Genomic DNA, 20,613 nt, shown 5'->3' with positions numbered 1-20,613 from the left:
TTTTTGTTTTATTAGAAGGATACAATTATTACAAATTGATTGTGATTAAATGTTTGGGTTATAAGTCACAGCAGGGCAGAGAGGAAACGAAACATCCTTCTCTATTCATGTAAATAAGGAAAAGAAATGTGGATCTATCACTATGGATATTTTTGATCTTTTATCAAAGAGGATATTAGAGCTTTTAGTTCATAAAAAGAATGGGAGAAAATCGGTTGGTTTCCTGTAGGAGTTCTTAACGATAAGGTTCAGCAAATCCAATGCAAAAATATTTAATTTTTCCACCAATGACTGTCATTCCTGATGCGTAACTTAAAAAAAACAAAAATGCTTTTTCAGCACTGGCCATGTGCGAACCACAGCATGAACAACTCCAACTCTAACAAACAGAGATAAGCTATTTATATCATGAAATATAACAACAAATCTTCGGACTGATAAACACAGGAAAATTCCACTTCTCCATATTTCCACAATGTCAGGGGCAATCTTGGATCTGACTTTTAATTGTGCTATACTGTATATAAACCCAGAAACTATACCAACATTGCATTTGAGCTTTGATCAATCATATTGGGGGTGTTTAATTACATTTAAATATTCTCCTCCCTGTATTTTGCATGTTTTGATTACAAGTAAATGGATCACGTATTTTGTTAATTTCAGAGATGCTATCTAATGTGCACTTTGTCAGTAGATTAGCTTTCCTCTACAATCAAGTTTTCATTTTTTTTTTTTTTTTTTTTTTACAGAAACCTTTATGGTCTAAATGTACGGATATGCTATATAAGTATGGTAGCCGTGTTGGATTTTGATTTCTAAATTAGTAAGTGAAGGAAAATTTATTTATATAGCAGGTTTTTGGACTGTGGGAGGATTATCTCTTAAAGTGCCTATATTTAAAATCAATTTAAGAGAAACAGAAATATGCTATAAATAGAACGATTTTTTTAATCTCTTTTAAAAGTTGCTAAGGGTGGGAGCGGTCTTACTTTCTACAAGTTTTTTGGCAGCTTTAGAGTGGAGCCAAATTCTATGCATTTTTTTCTAACTCTTGGTGTTAAAACACTTACAATGATCTAATGATCTTTGTAATTAGGGCTCTGATTAATATGTACTTAGAAGGCCATTGATAATCTAACCTTTTGAAAACCTCAGAGTTGGACTGATATGAAGATCCTTCTTTTTGTTTGTAAGGACACTATTAGCAGTATTTTAAATATATTGTATTTGTCATTTTTTTTTAGAAGTTTTGTAAAAATAGCTCACTGTAATTAAGTCTAATAAAAAGAAATCCAGGAATTTATTTTTCAGATTCTCGTTTGGACATATTTCATCAAATTCTAATTTTTTGAGCCGATGGTAAACGTGTCATGATGGGTTTCTCAAGTTAGCCCACATGCAGAACACCACTCTGGGGCAGGGTAAAAGTTTACCAGTTTATTGACTGAATGGAACTCAGAGAGACAAAACTAAGGGAATTATCAGCATGAACCGGAACTGGAAACTCTGGGGGAGAAATCACAGTGATGAGTTCAAGGTCCTTAGGGAATTTGATCGAAGTATATGAATGGTTTAGTTTTGACTCACAAGGAATGGTTCTTGGTTGATCCTTGGGTCCAGTTTGAGGGGGATTAGTCCAGAGATAATTGTATCTTGCTGGAGGGTGGACAAGCAGACTAATGGTGGGTCCTGAGGAGATGGTTTCTTGCTGGAGGGCGAACAGGCAGACTAATGGTGGGTCCAGAGGAGCAGCGGAGCAGACTGTCACAGAAATTCCTGAGGTGGGCTTGGACGGATCTGGTGAAGGTTTCCCCTTGCTCAGTTAGAGACAAATTATTCCTTCCAAGGGGAGAAGGACCAGGCTTATCAGCGGATCAGGGGGTAATCCTGCCGGAGAACACAAAGGAGACAAAAGGGTAAATAACCTTAAACTCAGAGAGACAAAGACTCAAAGGTTTGACTACGCTAATCTCTGTGAGGCTAGAGTACCCAATACTGGCAGACATTCTGGCGTCGAGGTGGTGACAGTCCGCTACTCAAATACTCCTCTGGTGATGACCCAATGAGCCGCAGGTGTGGGGGGGGGGACCGGAAGAGGCCCTCCAGGCCAAATAGTGGAAAGGGCACCATCTAGTGGATGGATGGAGAAACAAAAACGAACACAAAACAGCCTCCACAAACTGGAACCCTAACAAAACGGACTCTATGCTAAGTTTAATGTCAATATTCAGATCGGGGTTCATGATGTTCATGAACTTTGGCTTTTCAAACTGGCTTTCTATGAGCTCTTAAAACCAGCAGGCAAAAGGTGGATACTGGCTGCTATTTTATGCTCAAATAAAAATTTAGGCTTCAGTTTTATAGATTTTTTTTACCTGACCAGTATTATGACACACCGCTTTGTAGAGAGCAAGAACCCAAAACATCTGATACATTTCAAAATAAATTGGTAGTAGGGTAGCTGGACAACAGAGGTAGTGTTGAAAGTATTGTGACAAAATGACATGTATTCATCAGTTAAATTATTTTTTGGTGTAAAAAGAAGCAAATGATCTCCAGTAGCCAAAGTTCAAGAGTGTGGTGGGAGCAACAGTGTCTACAACAGTTTTGATTTTAGAAGTAATATTATCTACTAAATTACTAAGATAAATCAATGGACATACAGGAGTTGAGTAGAAAGCCTGGATTTTGTGCCTTTTAGAGATTACTTTAGTATGAAAATATCTTTGGACAGCAGGACAGCACAAAGCAGCGGCACAGGAATGATCAAATAACATCCACCTCTCTAAACAGAGATAAGAAGTCCTTTATAAATGATTCAATCAACAGTGTGTCTATAATTATTTTTGGGTTCTGTTACATGTTGCATCAGTTCATGACTAAAAAGCTCATTTAACCTTTTATAGGGCAAATTACCGTTATTGATCACCAGCATACTCCTTACAAACACAGTCCCCCCCAATCATATGAGGTTCTTTTTGTGTCAAAAATAAGCAGATGTAAAATGTCTAGATGTTGTGCTATTGTTGCATATGTTTTGTCTGCATATGTATAAGTTGCACATGTATTTATTGCATATGTAGATTCTGCATGTCTATGTTGTACATGTAGATGTTGCATATGTCTATGTTGTATACTATGTCAATGTTGCATATGTCTATGCTGCATATGTTTATGTTGTATACTATGTCAATGTTGCATTTGTCTATGTTGCATATGTAGAAGTTCCCTCACTGTAATCTTGCCAGTCTACATGTCTGAAACATCTGTGATTACGAACCTAGTGGCGGAAAAATTGTTCGGTTGGTTGAGCTGCGATTGAAAAACACAGTGATTCAAACACTAGATACCATATAAAGTATGAGGTTCCATTTGTATAAAAAATAAGCAGATGTAAAATGTCTAGATGTTGTGCTGTTGTTGCATATCTGTTGCCTGCATATGTACAAACGGAACCTCACAGTAGGAAAAAAAAGTGTTTCTTTCACTCTGTGGGTGTTTTTGATGAATTTATTAAAGAAGCACTTTTATTTTTCCTAATATATTAGGGCAAGTGGCTGTTTCTTGTTATTACATTGACCTTAGGTAATATAGGCTACATATTTTTGAATGTTGCATAAGTAATAAGGTCTTGTCCTATCCTCCAATAACCCTCCTGGCTTGAAATTTAGATTTTCAAAGTATTTAAATTAGTGCCCAGTAAAGAGTTTAAGTTCTTCAACACTTCATTCCTCTGCGTTACTAATATGAAGTTGTAATAACCAACAAGAACAGCAACATTAAAAATCTAAAAGGACAGTAGTTTAGTAAGATAATTCAAGAAAGCTATACAATCTTTGGGAAGTCAGTATATGTTCAACAATAGGATTTGAGAGAATGAGTGTAGCTGTAGAGCAACATAATCGAAAGAGAGAAAATTTACATTAGCAAGCTGACTGCATGTGAAGACCGCTTTGAATAAAACTGCAACTCCCCCTACATAGATCTGTTCATTCTTTTCTTGTTTACAAAACTAAAGGTTTGCGAGATGTTTTGATGAGAATAGATAAAAAGTCATTTTGGTCTAATCAGGTTTCAGTTAGAAATAGAAAGCCCAGCCTATGATGAATCAGAAATGATTTCCCAGCCTGATATCTCATATTCAATAAGGGAAACTTCAAGGACAGTTCTGAAGTCCTCTCATTTCTGTTTAGATCTGGCAATGGCTGAAGATTAAATTAAAGAACATTTAGAAATCGAAAGGATGCTTTGTTGTCCTGCTATTTAATAGCTTTTATTTATCAAAGTTGTGATTGATGAGCCTCCCATAATACAATGCAGTGGTTTCACCAGGAAGCAATCATGTATATCTCTAACCTTATTAGTTTTAAACCTTTTTTTCGTGACCCTTTAATTTAATTGAAATGAGAGGCAAACTCAGTCTTGTTTGAATAAACTGTGGAGGGTGAGGAAGACCAACAAGTGCCGAACCTGATAGCCCTGACCTTAAAACTGTGAAAAAACAGTTGAAATAAACTCCATCTCTGTTAAAAAGTTTGCATCATTTCATTAAAACACAAATTGTAGGTTCCACAGTATTCGGAAGATTCTGTTGGAGAGCCAGAGTGACATCCTAAAGAGGATTTTCATTTTTGAAAAACGTTAAATTAGGTGTATTCTAAAAGAGCAAAAAAAAAAATTAAGTCACTGAAACAAACAGTAACAAAGAAATGCTGATTTTAAAATTTTATTTAGGTTGTAAGTTTGTATACAAAAACATGTTTATCAGTCACGTTTCTTGAAAACAATGGTTCAATTTCACTTTTCATTATGTCCTCTAGGTGGCAGATGACCTCATTTTGACAAACTGGGTGAGGTTTAAAAAAAAATCCTTTTTTAACAGAGATAATCAAAAGCTTTATTTTGTTAAGTAAATGTGTGCATTTTTATTCTCTTTCAAAATCTCTTTCAAAAATACTTAGAGTTGAAAATGTCCCTTTCTGATCCTATACAAATGTTAGTACAACATAACATAATTACTAATTACTATAAAACACAGATAATAATACTCTATTTAAGAAAAAGGAGAAACAATTCCAGATTAAGACATGAATCTGCCTTACAGCCAGCAGAGGGCAGAGTTTCCCACTCTCCAGAACTGATTAACAAGCTTTAACTGTTTGCATAAATAAACATGACCCCTGTGACTTTACCCTTTCAGCCATAAATGACATAATATCAAATAGTAAACAAACAGTTTGCAAAAAACAACGTGAGTGAGTTGTTAAACATTCCAAAACGTTGCATTAGTGGGGAAAAAAGTAAGACCTACTTAAAATATCTTAACATAATGTAAGTAACTATTAAAACATAGGAAGAGGTATGTAACAAGCCCTGTAAATCTGTGCAAAAAAAGAGTATCTTCAAGCATCAGTTGACAAGGTAAACACAACAAAAAATACAAAACTAAAAAAAAATTGAAGTGAAACACACTTTTACTTTTATAAAGAATCTGTTTCCCTTCCCATTTCATTTAAAATCCCTTTTCTCTCCAAAAAAAGAATGGCAGTAGAAGTCATTTTATTGAGACTGTGCAGACCTAAAGAGGAGGTTTTGGAAAGGACTGCTGTTCTACATTATTTTACATTTACGGATGCTAACACTGAATTTTTGAGTAAAGAACTGACTTACAACATGCCACACTAAAAACCTTCATGTTTTTGTTCCCTTTTTTGTTTACTTCCTTTTTTCTTTTAATCATAATAGAAGCTCCGTATTCTAGTTTCCCATTTCATTATCCCAGAGTTTAAGAGAATATAACACTGCTACATAAAGGGGTGTTTGTGCATTTATAAATGGCTGATTCTATTCAAATGCTATCTGAAAAAGGTTATGTTTATATTAGAACAGGATATTTGGAATAAGTGCTTAATGTAGCTTTTATCCACATGTGAGGCTTTAATGATTCATTAGCCATTACACATGCGTTCTATCCCTTTGTACATTTAAATTGCTGCAAAACTTAGGATTGATATAGGACCATATTTAAGTATTTTATTTTTTATTTTATGCTAAGGTTTGCAGTTTGTAGATAAAACAAATGTCCTGTGCTGATAGGTTTAAAGCTGCATTAGATGGTAGGCTTTGGTCTGAAGTTAGATCGTTGCTCCTGAGTTTTCCAGAATAGCACTTTTAGGGCGTAAAAAATCCTCAACTTGACACTGTGACATAAAGATTTGTAATTTTATGCCTAATGTTTGTCTTCCCTTGGACAGTTAGGACCACAAACAAATAGAACATTAGCTTAAACTAAGTGTTAAATATTAAAAATGATCACCTTATTAACTGAAGGTAAAGTTTTCTTAGTTTCTAGTGAGGAAATGGTTTGCAGCCTTGTGCGGACCAGATGATAACACTATTCACGGTGGAAAGCTTTAAACACTAGTGACTGATCTCATTTTACTCTCTTTAATTTGAGGCTTTGCTCTTTGCTCTCTCAGAGGCGAGATTTCGGCAGTGCAGGTAGACAAACAACGGATGTATGAAGGCCAGCAGGCTGAGCACGGTCAGTCCGACGTTCACCTGCATGTACATGAAGAGGAAAGAGACCATGAGAGGAGGGTTCATAGCTAAGCTAACAAGGTGGTAAAAACAGAGCGCTTACATATAAAGGATCTCCACCCAGAGCTCCTTTCATCAGAGCAAAGCAGGGATACTGGAGCAGAGAAAAGACGGCAGACAGAGCCATGACCAGACCATACAGCTTCCCAAAGTGGCAGGATGGAAATCTAAAGAAAAAATAATAATTACCCAGAAGAACCACATTAAGTAGTTCCTTATACCTACACCAAAACAGCTATTGGTTTATTCTTGGTCAAAACGGGTCCTTTTATTGAGTGACAACATTCAAGGTGGGCAGAGTAGCCAAAACTTTCACTCAAGAGTAGCAATATTTCAGAATATTATTGGTTAAGTAATATTAGAAAGTATACTGAAATATTATCACTCCTAAAGGTATATTTTAGGAGTTCCTTTTCTCGCTGATGTGGAAAACTGAATTTGAAATACAAGTTGGAGAGATGCTTTACAGGCAGTAACCGAAGCATCTATCGGGACAGTCAAAACAACGAGAGGAAGGTCAGCATACATAGTCGATGCCTTTCAGAGGCATTAGGCCGCCTTACAAGCACCGGATGGCGTTTTCCTGAGGTAGGATGTCTGGATTTTGTGCTTAAGTACAATGCTAGAACCAATTGATAGATAAGGGCATACATACATCTTCTTTCTGTCTGTAATGAATCATGTATTGAATGAATCATGTAATCTGGTGACCATCATGACAGCTTTTACTGTTAGATGCTCCAGCAACTGCCTGTAACACATCCTTGGCTCATGATATCAGAGTTTAAAGAGATGCTGGTTCTATAAATTTGAAAAATTATCCTTATCAGTCATAATCAATTAATTAGATTTTTAAATGTTTCAATTCAAATGTATCAAAATAATCTTAATCAGCCCAAATTTCTGTTTTAATATGTTTTAGTCTGATGTCAATTTCTATTTTTTAAAATGTTATTAGCTGTATGCATTAAAATAATAATCATAATTATCAGAAATAAAAGCTCAAAAACAAAACAGTCTGTGCCAAATGATGCTATAAATATATTCACTTTGCAAATTGAGGTGCTGAAATTAATTAAATTTGCAATAACATTCGAATTGACTAAATGACTGTAGATGTCCACTAAAATATACATTTTCTGCCAGAGAGAATTTTTTTTTTTATTCATGAACAGGCCAAAATTAACATAAACAACACATTTTCTGAATGACCGAAAATAAAAAAACAGAGTAACAAAATGTTAAACTCTACAGTCTAATTATATTCATAGAGAGGGGCTTTTACAAACAACTCAGGTTCTTTTTATAATTTGAAAACAGGATTTGATACTCACGCCACGCTGATGAAGGCTGCATTGCCGCCATACAGGAAGGAGCGGTTGAGCACCTGCAGGATGAAGGTGAGGTACTGAAGAGGCAGGTAGGGGGTGGAGGCACAGAGAGAGAACAACACGCACTGCAGCGCCGTCAGGAACAAAGAAAGCACAGAAGCCCGCAGGTCAGCCTCATGCTCTGTTTCTCCTGTAAATATAAAAACATGAGAAGTTTACAGATAGACTTGGAATCCATAAACAACAACCAGGCATTCTGTTGGCATGATCCTATTCTACCTAAAGGCAGCCAAAGTGTCACTGACAGCTGATTTCGTGTTCTGTTTAATCTTAACTTCAGAAAAAAGAAAGCCGTGCTGGCAAATCTGGTCAATTAACATCTTTATTTAGTTATTTCTTTTCCTTTTTGATGAACCAGAACAAACAGACAACCAGTGCAGCAAAATGAAATGTTTACTTTTACAGCATCTTAAATTGTAGAGAAAAAAAACGACAGATAAGGGCAAACACGTTTCTCAACCTCTTAGCCTCATAATGAAGAAGCAAGCAGATGTGTCTGCTATTTAAAATCCCAAATTATCAAAGGACTTTATTTTCCATTAATAAACCAGCAAAGCTGAACTGGACTGCTCTACAGATGAGCAGACATCTTTAATTTGTCTCCTTACAACTTTTTGTTCAAGTTGCTATAAAATTAATTTACCAGCTTATTTCTCTAATGATGCTTATGAATCATTTACAAAGCCTTTTAGTAAGTCAAATTAACAGTTCCCACTGGAATCATTTCTATATGGATGTTGAAACTTTAAAGGATTGAGTTTGTTAAAGATATGCGCCTAACAAGTTTTAACCAGTTAAATTAGGGAGGTAAGGAATTCATTGTGTGTTTGGGTCAGAGGGCGCCCTGGTTCTGCCTGCCTGCCTAGGGCAGCTGTGGATGCAATATAGCTAACCACTATCAGTGCATGAACAACTGAACGTGTAAAACGCTTTGCTAACTCTATAAAGTGTGTTATAAGCACAGGTCCTTCTGACCAAAAAAGAGAAAAAAGGCAAAAAGCTGCAATATCTTCACTCTGTCTGAAATGTTTTCAATGCAAGAAGTCAGAAGTCTATGTGAGACTAATTCTAGATCAGGGGTCTTCAACGCTTTCGAGGCCAAGGAGCCCCAAACTGATTGCGAGATGGAGCGGGGACCCCCTAATTATATATATTGTATGAAATTGTGTTATATCAAACTGGTCCTATAGTCACTCTATTACAGATGGAGTCATGTAACAAAAGTAATTTCTCCCTGGGATTATTAAAGTATTTCTGATTCCTGGTTGATGGGACAGGTGTTGTGAATGAAATGGTGCCCAGGTTTGAAAGAGCCCCTGTGTGTTGCTAAATGTGTGCATTGATGATTGAAAGACATCTTCTGCTTTCATTTATCTGTTTACTACAGTGTGTTGAATTCATGTTGATGTGGATTTAAAGACATTTTAATTAGTGCAAAAAAATTGCAGGATGGGAATATAAAAAAAAGTACTCAACCAAGACATTCGTGACCCCCATGCAGTACCTCTGCGGACCCCCTAGGGGTCGCGGACCCCCTTTTGAAGACCTCTGTTCTAGATATTTTAATTTCACATTCCCACAATAAACTATACTGGAATATTTTGATTAATATAACCCAAACAGTATGATCATTATGGAAAGAGGCTGTAAACAATATACTAGACTTCAGACCTGGACGTTAACCCTATCAAAATAAAGGCAAACTACTGCCTTTTATTTCATCCTACACAACCTGCATTTGGGATTAATTTCCAAGTATGTTTGTGTCCAATCTATGTTTGTCAATATGTAGCATCTTACCACCAAAGTAAATCCCTGAATGTTTAAGACTATTTGATGATATGACTTTTTTCTTGAGTTGAATATTTTCCTATTTCTTGTTTTATAATTTATTAGTAACTGATTTTTTTGGTCCTTCTTACCAATATCATAGAAAGCAATGGATTATAAAATATATACCTTGTCTGGTAGCTTACATTTTTTATTTTCATAAATTTTTCTGATGTTTCATTGTTTGTTTTATTTGCTTTGTTTTTTTAAGCATCCACTTTCGCTGCAGTCAGGACAAAGAAAATCCTTTTACTGGCTACAAATAGCCAATTTGTCTTACGCTGGACCCCTCTAGAGCCCTAAAGCTCCTTTTCCAACTCCAGGCTCAATGAGTCAACAATAGGTAAAATATTTACTTCTAAAGATGTAAAAATGCTTTCTTTTTAATCAATCATTTAAATGCTCCCCCCTTTTTATTGGCTATTCGTCTGTATGCAGGGGAATATTTCTCATTAATCCAGGACATGGAAAATCAAAACAACTGGACATCAAAGCTTTTGTCTCTTTGCTTCGTCCAAATAGCTCTCTCAGGGAAAACATTAAATCTGAAATCACATGCAGATTATCGGTGTGTTACCTGCAGCTCGCGGTTTGCCTTTATGCCTGTCCATAATGAGCCCATTCCAGGGAGCGCACAGCACTCCACACAGCTGGGTGATGGCGAAGGCGTTGGTGTACTGGCTCACTGTAAAAACACAATGGTAGCATATCAAGAAACAGCAGTCTCACATAAATGCAATGATGTAAAAGTGTTAATTTGCAGTTTATAATTTAATGTTTATTACAAATGAAAACACCTTTCTAATCATGGAAACAATTATCAGACCTCTCTGATATGAAGTGGCAAACAAGGTGGTCTAATAACATTTTTCATGACTGTAAATATGTCAGAGGTTTTATCAGCAAATTCCTAAACTTTGTGATTATATCTTACAGTGTTGACTTTTCTTATTCTGTGCTAAACTCCCAACGAAATCATCAGCTTAGAGTTAATCATATATTATGACATATTCCTCATATGATTACTTGTCATTACAAATAATTACAAGTCATTACAGTTTGTTGGAAGATAAATCTGAATCAGAAAACCTATGTCCAAAGAATGCATAACTGTTATATCTATAACAGAAACTATTTATGCTATTTAACTAAGGAGGAATCCCTAAATAAATTAGACACTCCTGTATAAATCGGTCTGTGAATTTAATTATCAGAGTAACCCCAGCTGAATGCGTTCACATCTTTACCTTCTCAGGGCTGCCAAAATCCAGTGCTTTAGAGCTGCCATCCCATAACTTTTCAACACATGAGTTTAACAGCAGGATTCAAAGTCATTCAGCTCAGCATATATCTGGTAACAAACCATTAATTTTATTCATGCAAGTAAAACTTGCAGGTATTTCTCGAGGACCGGACTATGGACCCCCATGGGTTATTTGGTATACTTGACATGGATCTAGCTGCTTTGTTTTCTTTCTCAGCTCTCCTTCCCTGCAGTCAATCTCATCGATTCCACCTACCTACCATCAGGCTCATGCCATGCCCTTGCCCCCCTGCAGTTACATAAAGTTCCTTGGCAGGCAGATGGTTTTTTTGAAGCCTCAATGTGAGTCTGCTGCTTCCTTACTGATCTTGACCACATTCTTACTCCTGCTATCTAGTCATCGACCTTGTTTCTGCCCCACGATGCCTGTGTCCTGCTACGCCCACGGATTTGCCTACTCTAATATGACTAACATGGTTTCTTAACCAAACTCTGTCTTTTGACCTCCAACAGCTGCCAAGTTTCTGGGTTTGTAAAGCCGAGCCTGCCCCTGTTGTACGATCCAGTTTCTCTTGAATTAAAGAGGAAGTTCTCTCTGACTTGCCGTGATCCACTGCTAGCTCATCACCCACTACTGAGGAGCTGAGTTTCAGATTCGCCTAAAGTCCGTGGATTCAGAGAGGCTCCTGGTTCTGCTGTTGGTGGGTTCTAGTTGTTCCACGTCAGATTAAAAACCTTTTCACTGCTCAGATTGTGTCCTGATTAAATAATAGGTGCTTAAAAAATCCTTACAATACTAAAAAAAAAATTATCTAATATGGGCATCAAGACTAATCCTATTACGGTACTTTGCAAGTAGATTAACCTGTCGACTATTTTCTAGATTAACTAATCAACAAACAGCCAAAAGTGCTGATTAGAAGATTTTATACAATGTTTTACCAGGTGTTCTGGATAAATTATACTCTATAATAAATGCTAAGTGTATATTTTGTGTATTCTTTTGGTCTAGTTGATGCTGTGGTGGTTGTTTTGTCAGAAAATGACGTCTTTTAGAGTCTGTATACTCCAGGTAATGATTATTCGATTACGAAATCGGTAGGCAATCATTTCCATAATCAAATAATTGTCCTTGTCAGGTTTGCGGTGAGGCCGGTGCCTATCTCCGGCAGTCTACGGGCGAGAGGGAAGGTACAACCTGGACAGGTCGCCAGTCTGTCGCAGGGTAACACAAAGACACACAACCATGCACACACAAACTCACACCTAAGGACAGTTTAGAAAAGCCAATTAACCTAACAATCACATTTTGGACTGTGGGAAGAAGCCGGAGTACCTGGGGAGAACCCACACATGCACAGGGAGAACATGCAAACTCCACGCAGAAAGACGCCGGGCCGGGAATATAACCCACAACTTTCTTGCTGCGAGGCAACACAACCCACTGCACCACCATGAAGCTCCCTAATAAGGACCATTTTGTGCGAGAACAAAAGTACAATAAAAGTTTTTTTCTTTCAAAACAAAAAAATTAAATAAATCACATGTGAATCTGAGCCCTGGGTGCAATAATATAAAACAATGTACATCAGAAAGACTGAGACGGTTTTGTTAGGAAAATGTAACATTGGTTTCTCTGTCATAGACTTTTGCTCTGACATTGAGACAGTGATGAGTTTGAATGGCTGTTACCCAGTGAGGGGTCTCCTTCTGTCAGCCTCTGCAGCATGGGGTTGAGGGTGCCGATGAACAGGTAGTGCCGGAGCTGCATCACCGACAGCCAGAGCAGGTGCCAGATAAAGAACCTGGACAGCAAACACTCACGGAAAGTCTTCTCTAAGGATGGCAAAAAGAGGCAAAGTTTATAAATACAGTGAAATGACAAAAAGGATTCATATTTTACCAAATAAATAAGGGCATATAAGTAATATTCTTCATTTTTAGGTTAAATAATGAACCTTGTTTGATGGAAGCCTTCTCTGTGAGCGGGGTGTCCTCAGTTGCTGAATGTGCCTGACCATTTGCTGCCACCTCTGTGCTCGCATCCTCTGATTTACCACAAGAGACCCTGCAGAGGATGAGATTAAAACATTTTCTTTCTTTGATTCTTTGGAATAATTGATTCAGAGTGACTGAACCCTGAATCAGCTTTTTTCCCCCGCAGGTACCAGAACAGCTTTGTACGTGTCTGCTTCACGGCCGCCTGCAGCACGTTAGGACATTGGGCTGTGTGACTGAGCGGCCCCATGCTGCATGGAACGGTTCTGGTACTGTTCCTGTCTGAAGTTTATAACAGAGTGATTAGTTCTTCCCATAAAAGAGGAAAATAGTCACCCATGACTTTGTTTATCTCCCATATTGTTACAGCAGCAAATTACTTTGTCTCCACCTTATCAGTCCAGTGACCTTTATCAGCTTCATTGTTTAAGTGTCTTTTTTGCCCACAAGGACATTTTGCAAACTAGACCTGTTGTGCTTAGTCTGCACCTTCCATCAATATGCAAACAAGGGTTTTGAAGAGAGACTCAGATTCAAACCCTTTTCAATTTGATATACCTTAAAATTAATAAAATAAGTCCCATTCTTTGCACATTTCACATAAAGAAACAAAAACGTAATTATTAAGATTTTATGTACAGCATCTTCTGCCTCGATTCAGTGAACCATATTTGTGCAGACAAGTTTGAATTGTTAAGATGTGATGATGAATATAAGGGACCAATAAGGCACTACAGATCAGATCTAATACCAAAAAAGAAAACAGTGGGACAAAAAGCATGCTTATGAGGGATAAAACATAACAGATGCAGCTTTTTATGCTGCATATGTTTTTTTCTTTTTTAACCCACATTTATAGTGTTGCTTTATATCAAGCCCCAAATGAATCAAATCTAAAAATAAATTGGTAAACTTCAGAAAAAGCTCTCTAGGAATCACCCAGCTATTAACGACTTCACAGTCTTTATAGTGGAAGAGTTTTCCTTTCTTTGACCATCATATTCTCTGTTAAAATCCTTCAGCTCTTCTGCTTTAAAAGCATCAAGTGCAGCTTTGTGACACTGACTGTAGCTCTGCTTTCTTAATGTTTAGGAAAGATGCTTGTAGATATATTTTTGGACTTTTTTCCTCATTTGACTCAGCCAAATGCTGGACATCGCTTTCCTTTGTGGGACGGCAGAACAGAAGTGAAAAATATGGGCTTGCATTGCATATTTCAGGGCCTACAGATATAAATGATCAATACGCCTTCTGCTATACCCTTATATTGCACATACAGTAAATCCTACAAACATACTAAGAAATAATAGTTAAACACGGTGGTGGCAGAATTATGGTATGGGAACACTTTAATTTAGTAAGTGTAGGGAATCTGTTTGGATTTGATGGAAGGATGAACTGAGTGTCACACTGAATAATTGTAGAAGAAACCTGAGACTGAGTTGGAGCTTAACCTTTTACAGGGACATGAACCATAAACACAGCCAGAGGGCTATTTAGATCAAACCATAAGAAGCTGGTCAAACTGCCAGGTTTGAGTCAGGACCTAAATGTAATAAATATCACACTTTATGTGCAGAAAATGTTGTTCCCAGACATAAAACAACTCAAAGGGTGAGTAATTCCTGTTTTTCTCTCGATGTATTTATGAAGCCTGCTCTTACCCATATGTGTAACGATCGGGCAGTGGGTAAGGAATAAAGTTTCTGGGAAGCAGGAAGAAAGTCCTGAGGATATGAATGACGCTGCAGGAAGACAGGAAGAGGAAGGCAGCACGCAGGGAGACGCCAGACTCATGTAGCAGCTGCAGAGGAAAACAGACGTGATGCAGAACATTAGGGGCACATGTATTTATAGCTGAAATAGAGACATAAAAAAACACCTTTTACTTTTCTTACCTTGATGACGAGGAAGAGCGCTGAAGAAGAATCAAAAGCCCCGTTGTAGAGAGTGATGATGGTGGAGCGACGCGAGCCGAACAGGTTTCCAACCTTAAAGACATAAAGCGGGTTATTATTGTCGTAGGTTACATTTATGTGGATCTCTCTGAACTAGCGTTGAATGTCAGGATCTCTTTCTGGATTTTTTTGTCAACAGCTACATTTCATTTGGCATTTTCACAAAGGAGATTCATGTTTTCTTTGAACATCATCATGAATTGGATCAGAGATATAAAGCATCGTCCCAAAAATCAGGAACCTCTTTTACTGATGAAGCACTGGCACGTTGGCATGAATAACCTTTGTCACATAAAGTCTTTTGCAATAGCTTTGCAATGTTTCCTCAGAAACTGGATCACACATGAGAGGAGAAGTAGTTCCTAATGATGAGATTTTTCTTTTTTTTGTGTCCTTTTTTTGGAGCAGAGTTGGAAGCAGAAGCCTGCTGGAAACACAAGCGGATATTTCATAGATCTGATCTATTTTAAAATGCATATTTTCTCCACTTGTGATCTAAATCACCTTTCAGAAAAGATGCACCAATCAGGGTTGACCCCAAAAAATCCTCATGAATGCATTTAAGACATTCTTTCCAAACCTGCATCTTATTAGGCCATCAAAAAAGTGTCAAATTAACAGTGATGCATTTTCAGACCGAGTATCACACAGTTTAGATGAATTTAAATGACAGAAATACCTCAGATTTTTTCAGCTAATCTGCTCAACAGCAATTGGAGCAAACTGAACTAACTGGATTTCTTCCCGATTGATAGGTGTCTCTAATTTTTTAACATAATTATTTGGAAATGCAAAAAAAAAAATGTATTTATTTATTCAAAAAAGGCCTAATTGGGTCATCAATCCTAAAAATGGTCACTATTACTGATATGATAACATCATTTAGGAGAATTTCAGAGAGATGAAAGGTAAAACAGAAAGAAGCCTATTTATTTAAAGTAATCTACTCACTATGGCATCTTTTGTGTGCCCCAAGTCTCCATCCTCAATAAACTTTAAATTCAATATGAAAAATACTTTTTCTAATAAGTGTTCCAGACAAAGACTTTGGAACCAGACGAACCACCTTTGGCCAGATTGTTCTTTCAGTCAGGGGCAATAACATCTGGAACAGCATCCTACTCAATATTAGAGAATCCTCTACTTTTAACACATTCAAAACTCAGTTAAAAAACTGATTAAAATCAAATCAACAATTTGCTCATTAGACCTTACTGATCTCCTGGTGCATGACTCACCAAAATGTCAGGCTTGAGTGTTACCTTGTAAATATCTGTATATATTTATGCTTATGTCTCTGTTTGAACTATCTGACCCGCCCTTGTAAGTATTTTGCCTTATTTTCTTTTATAATTTTTTTTTGGCATTATACACCTTGCCCAGGTACAACAGTTGAAAACTAGCTTCATAGCTGATACTGACACATTTACAGAAATGTTTATTAATGTGTACTGTCCCTGACAAATAAACAAATGAATAAATAAGTAGGAAGAATCAGAGACTTTAAAGACATTTTCAAATGTCACCAAATATGCTTTAGTCCAAATTCTACAACACCGACACAGTGAAAGCAGCCATCCATGTTTTGGGATGATCGGTTGTCCCAGGATCATACAAAAAAATCCTTTTGATAATCAAACTATAAGATTCCAAAGTACCTGCATGTTTGTCATTAGGAATAAGATGCCTCCAACCGCCAGGAAAGAGAGAGCCGGGAAGAGAATGTAGGCAAGAGCTGTTAGGAGTAAAAAATATTGATGTCAAATAGCTTCCCTTCCTTACAGATTTTTGTGTGTTTTACTTTGAGACAGAAAACTTTTTGATCTTTTACCTGATGAAGAAAAAGCCAGCATCAAGGTACCCAGGGTGTAAATGAATCTGGAAGGAGAGAGAATATTGTTGTTGTTTTTTTGCCCTTAAGGTTTAATATACAGCATGGAGACACAGCTTATTAGTTAGTGTTATTCTCATGCAGATTGTTTTTCCTTTAGTAGACATTTATTTCCTTTTCTTGGCTTGCATTAAGCACACTTTATCCTCATCACCATTTTTGCTTTTAAGCTATTTTCATTCCATGGCTCTAAATATTACCTCCACCCTCTTCTAGTAGAAACATGTGTTGGCTTCTCACCAGGTTTTGGACAAATCTAAAATAAATAAGCAGTTTCGTGCTCCAAAGCCCAGGTTTTAGATTAGAGGGGTCTCAACGGCATTTAGAAAAGGTATGTTTAAAATGTAAAACATAAAATAATCCCAACCTCTTGACCTTTCTCCAAACCAAATCCGAGCAGAATTATTATTTTTTTTTTACCTTATCCAGGCTTCTTTTAATAATCTGTGCTTAGATGGATGATTCTTCATAATTACGTATATATATATTTTTTATTTGACCTTAACGTCTTTATCAAAAAAGGAACTCTAAAGGAACAAGTTTTGCTCCTGAAAAACATAAGGTGACTTTTACAGTTGGCTAAATTATGTAAAAAAAAAAAAAAAATGGAAGATAGCTCATGCAAATGTTATAGTGTGGCTTATTTACACTATGGAAATTGTATTTCATCTTAAAAAAAAAGAAAGTTCTCTATAAATGGTTAAAACAGGAAGGTAAACTATAGCATGATGATCTACCATCCTCATCAAATCTTGATGGCTCAAAAACTTAAGTATTAAATCTATAAAATGCCAATTCAGTCCTCATGTTGACCCGTTCTAATCTTTTTAACCGACCGCTGAACTTTTGCATACTGTGAATATTAGAACTGACAATAAAAATGATGTCACCATGCTTTACAGTGTAAAAATCAATGAAGAACAACATTATTTGACCTTTCTGTCAATAGGTTTGCATTTTTACAGATAGATAGAAGAGGATTCTGTAGAATTTTCTGTAAAAATCTGCATATGAATCACAAACCTTTGCAAAATGAGCAAAACGGATTTTCAAGTAATCATCATATTCTCTGTAGCCAGCTGAGTATTAAAGTGTTTTTATTCTTACTCATTTTTTGGGGGGTATTTTACTCACATTCCATAGAGGCGAGTCACTGTTGTACCGAATCGATCAAAGATGAAACCATTGGGCAACGTCAGAAAGTTGTTCATGAAGGAGGCGATGGTGAAAATGAGTGAGAACTGTTCATCCTGTGGGCCGCAGTCTGAGGCAATCCAGAAAGAGAGACAAACCAAGAAGTGTGAGATCAATAAGTGATAAGCAGGTCCAACTAACAATAGAACAAGAGTTTAAAATCAACCTTTTAATCAATGGCGGCAAATAAAACTCACCCAGCGTTTGTGTGCCGTTGGGTCCTGTGCCATTAACACACAAGGAGCTGAAATAACGGTCCTCCTTGAGGACAAAGACGAGGGAAGCCCACCCAAACACAGCTCCAGCAAAACAGAGGCACTCCACCAGGCCAGTAGCAAAGGTGAGGCAGCGTCGCACCGACAGCTTGTTGTCAGGCCCAGGCATGGTCGATCAGATGTAAACAGTCAGCAGCAGAAACTCACACACATGCTCACCGGCGTTTGTGTCAGCATGCACTTCCTGACATGTGGCTTTGGTCTTGTCCTCCTGCTTGCTACAAAAAACGACAAGAGAGGGCAGCATTTTCAGAGAGAATAGAGATTATAAAATATTTGTTCATCTGTAAGAAGCAACAAAGCTATTCTGAATGAAGATTATGAAGTTGCACCATAGCTGAAAACATCTGTTTTAAATATTTCACTTGCCTTTAAGGCTTTAGAAAAACACACAATCCGGAACTCACAGGCAATCATAAAAAAAAACACAAATATGGAAAATACAACTTTTTGTCCCAAAAGAAAGAAAAAAAAGAAGCAGCCTTTTCTATGATGGTTATAGAAACCTAAACGATACCTTCTTGAACGTTCTCCTTTTATACAGGCTAAATCCTCCTTCCTGTTTTTACCCTGCACAGGCCTCCCTCTGGTCCCACCCAAACTTTTTTTTTTTATCTCCCTTTCCCAGCCCCTCACGGCTCTGCAGAGAAACCCTTTTCCTCGGGAGTGTCAACTGTTAAAATAACACTCCTGCATTCCAGGCAGGCTTCACTATGGAGCAACAGAAGCTATGAAAAAAGCTGCCGACGGGGATGCTGTGGAGAGCTGCCGGTTTAGTCAAGAGGTCATATTACTAGTTTTCAGAACTACAGGACGGAAAATGACACACAGTTGAATAAATATTGAAAGGAATGAAAAAAAAAAAAAAAACACGATTCCTTAGAAATAAACTCCAGCCATACAGCCTGTAGTTTTCTTTCTAAGGCACGTCCGGCAGTTAAAATGGCTCGAATTGTTTTGGCGGATTTGCATTTCTGTTTGCATTTGCAAATATCAACTCTAAGCTCATGTTTTACGAGTCCTGTCTGTCATTGGAACATCCCAACCCTGGAAATCAGAAAGGATTTAAATCCATTAATGTTTGATCATCAGCAAAAAAAGGAAAATTCATAATTATAAAGCAGAAAATAAAACTGTAATGTTCAGACCTGCCCATCTTATTAAATGAATAAGTGAATTGTTCCCAATGTCATCAGGACAAGTGATGGAAACTCAGTCAGACTTTAATTTGAAATCGACAAATAAAACAGGAAGCCATTTGAATTAAACTAATAAGGGAAAGAATGAATAAAAGCTAAAAAAAATTAAGTAAATTAAGTAATGTGGTGCAATAAGGTAGTGAAAATTACTGACTGTATTATAGAGGAAACCAAAATTCTGTTTACAAAATCCGTCTGTAAAGTCAACAAGACATGAAGGTCTATAAAGTACCAGCTTAATAAAACCTCCACATTTTAAACAGCCTTGATCAATAAGAGTCTTTCAAATTGTATATATAATTTTACAAATAACTAATGTGGTACAAAAGGTGTAGGAGTAGAAATAATTTGTTTAGAAACAGACGCAGGGAGAGTGGAGTCATGTTACCATTTAGGTGGGAGAAAGATTGTAAGCTGCTCTATAATACACTATAAAGCTTTATAATGCACATGAAAAATAAAGCATTATTCTATTCTCATTCTGGAATATAATGACCAAGAATTTGGCAAATTTCTCATCAAATGTACATGTTTAAAAGTGAACTCATTAGAAAGGTACTAATGATAAAAACAGGTATGTTATCTGATAAATGTAACTTGTAGTAGTGCGCATTTCTCAACTCGTTTTGCAGCCTGTTGCAGATAGTCCTGTTTATTTCTCGTATTTTACTACTTTTAATACATTTGTGTCTTTTTAAACTTTTTATTTTTATACAATTAAAGAATTTCCTGCAAGGGATTAATAAAGTAATTCTGATTGTGATTCTGATTCTTTGTAAAAACAGTCAACACACATTCATACTATAATTCAAGTAATTATAAATGTGATAACCATGATTTATCATCTGACTGCATATCAGGTTTACATAAATATTCACTGACATAAAAGTTCAAACTAAGTTTGAACTAAGTTCATTTTAGAAATATTACTACATTTATTCAAACATTTAAAGCTGCAAAATATTTCACATTGCATTCATTCCGATGATTGCCTGGTTGCCATGTTTTTA

General features: G+C 36.7%; 1 protein-coding gene across 1 annotated transcript; it reads right to left on the bottom strand.

Annotated features, from left to right (window-relative positions):
• Positions 1-4,716: 4,716 nt before the first annotated feature.
• On the bottom strand, positions 4,717-18,915 carry LOC119796511 (solute carrier family 43 member 3-like). Its single transcript, XM_038305107.1, has 13 exons — positions 18,774-18,915; positions 18,327-18,622; positions 18,070-18,199; positions 16,876-16,922; positions 16,703-16,779; positions 14,985-15,077; positions 14,751-14,890; positions 13,047-13,156; positions 12,781-12,924; positions 10,402-10,509; positions 7,938-8,124; positions 6,647-6,770; positions 4,717-6,564 (listed from the first exon to the last, which is right to left on the bottom strand). Exons 2-13 carry the CDS (start codon positions 18,511-18,513, stop codon positions 6,451-6,453), a joined length of 1,461 nt encoding a protein of 486 aa, XP_038161035.1. The 5' UTR covers positions 18,514-18,622; positions 18,774-18,915; the 3' UTR covers positions 4,717-6,450.
• Positions 18,916-20,613: the final 1,698 nt, after the last annotated feature.

This window comes from Cyprinodon tularosa, unplaced genomic scaffold (assembly GCF_016077235.1).
Source record: "Cyprinodon tularosa strain WSP-4 unplaced genomic scaffold, ASM1607723v1 ctg551, whole genome shotgun sequence".
Taxonomy (NCBI): domain Eukaryota; kingdom Metazoa; phylum Chordata; class Actinopteri; order Cyprinodontiformes; family Cyprinodontidae; genus Cyprinodon; species Cyprinodon tularosa.
Note: the sequence above shows the minus strand (reverse complement) of the source record. Positions and strands in the feature narration are given on the sequence as shown.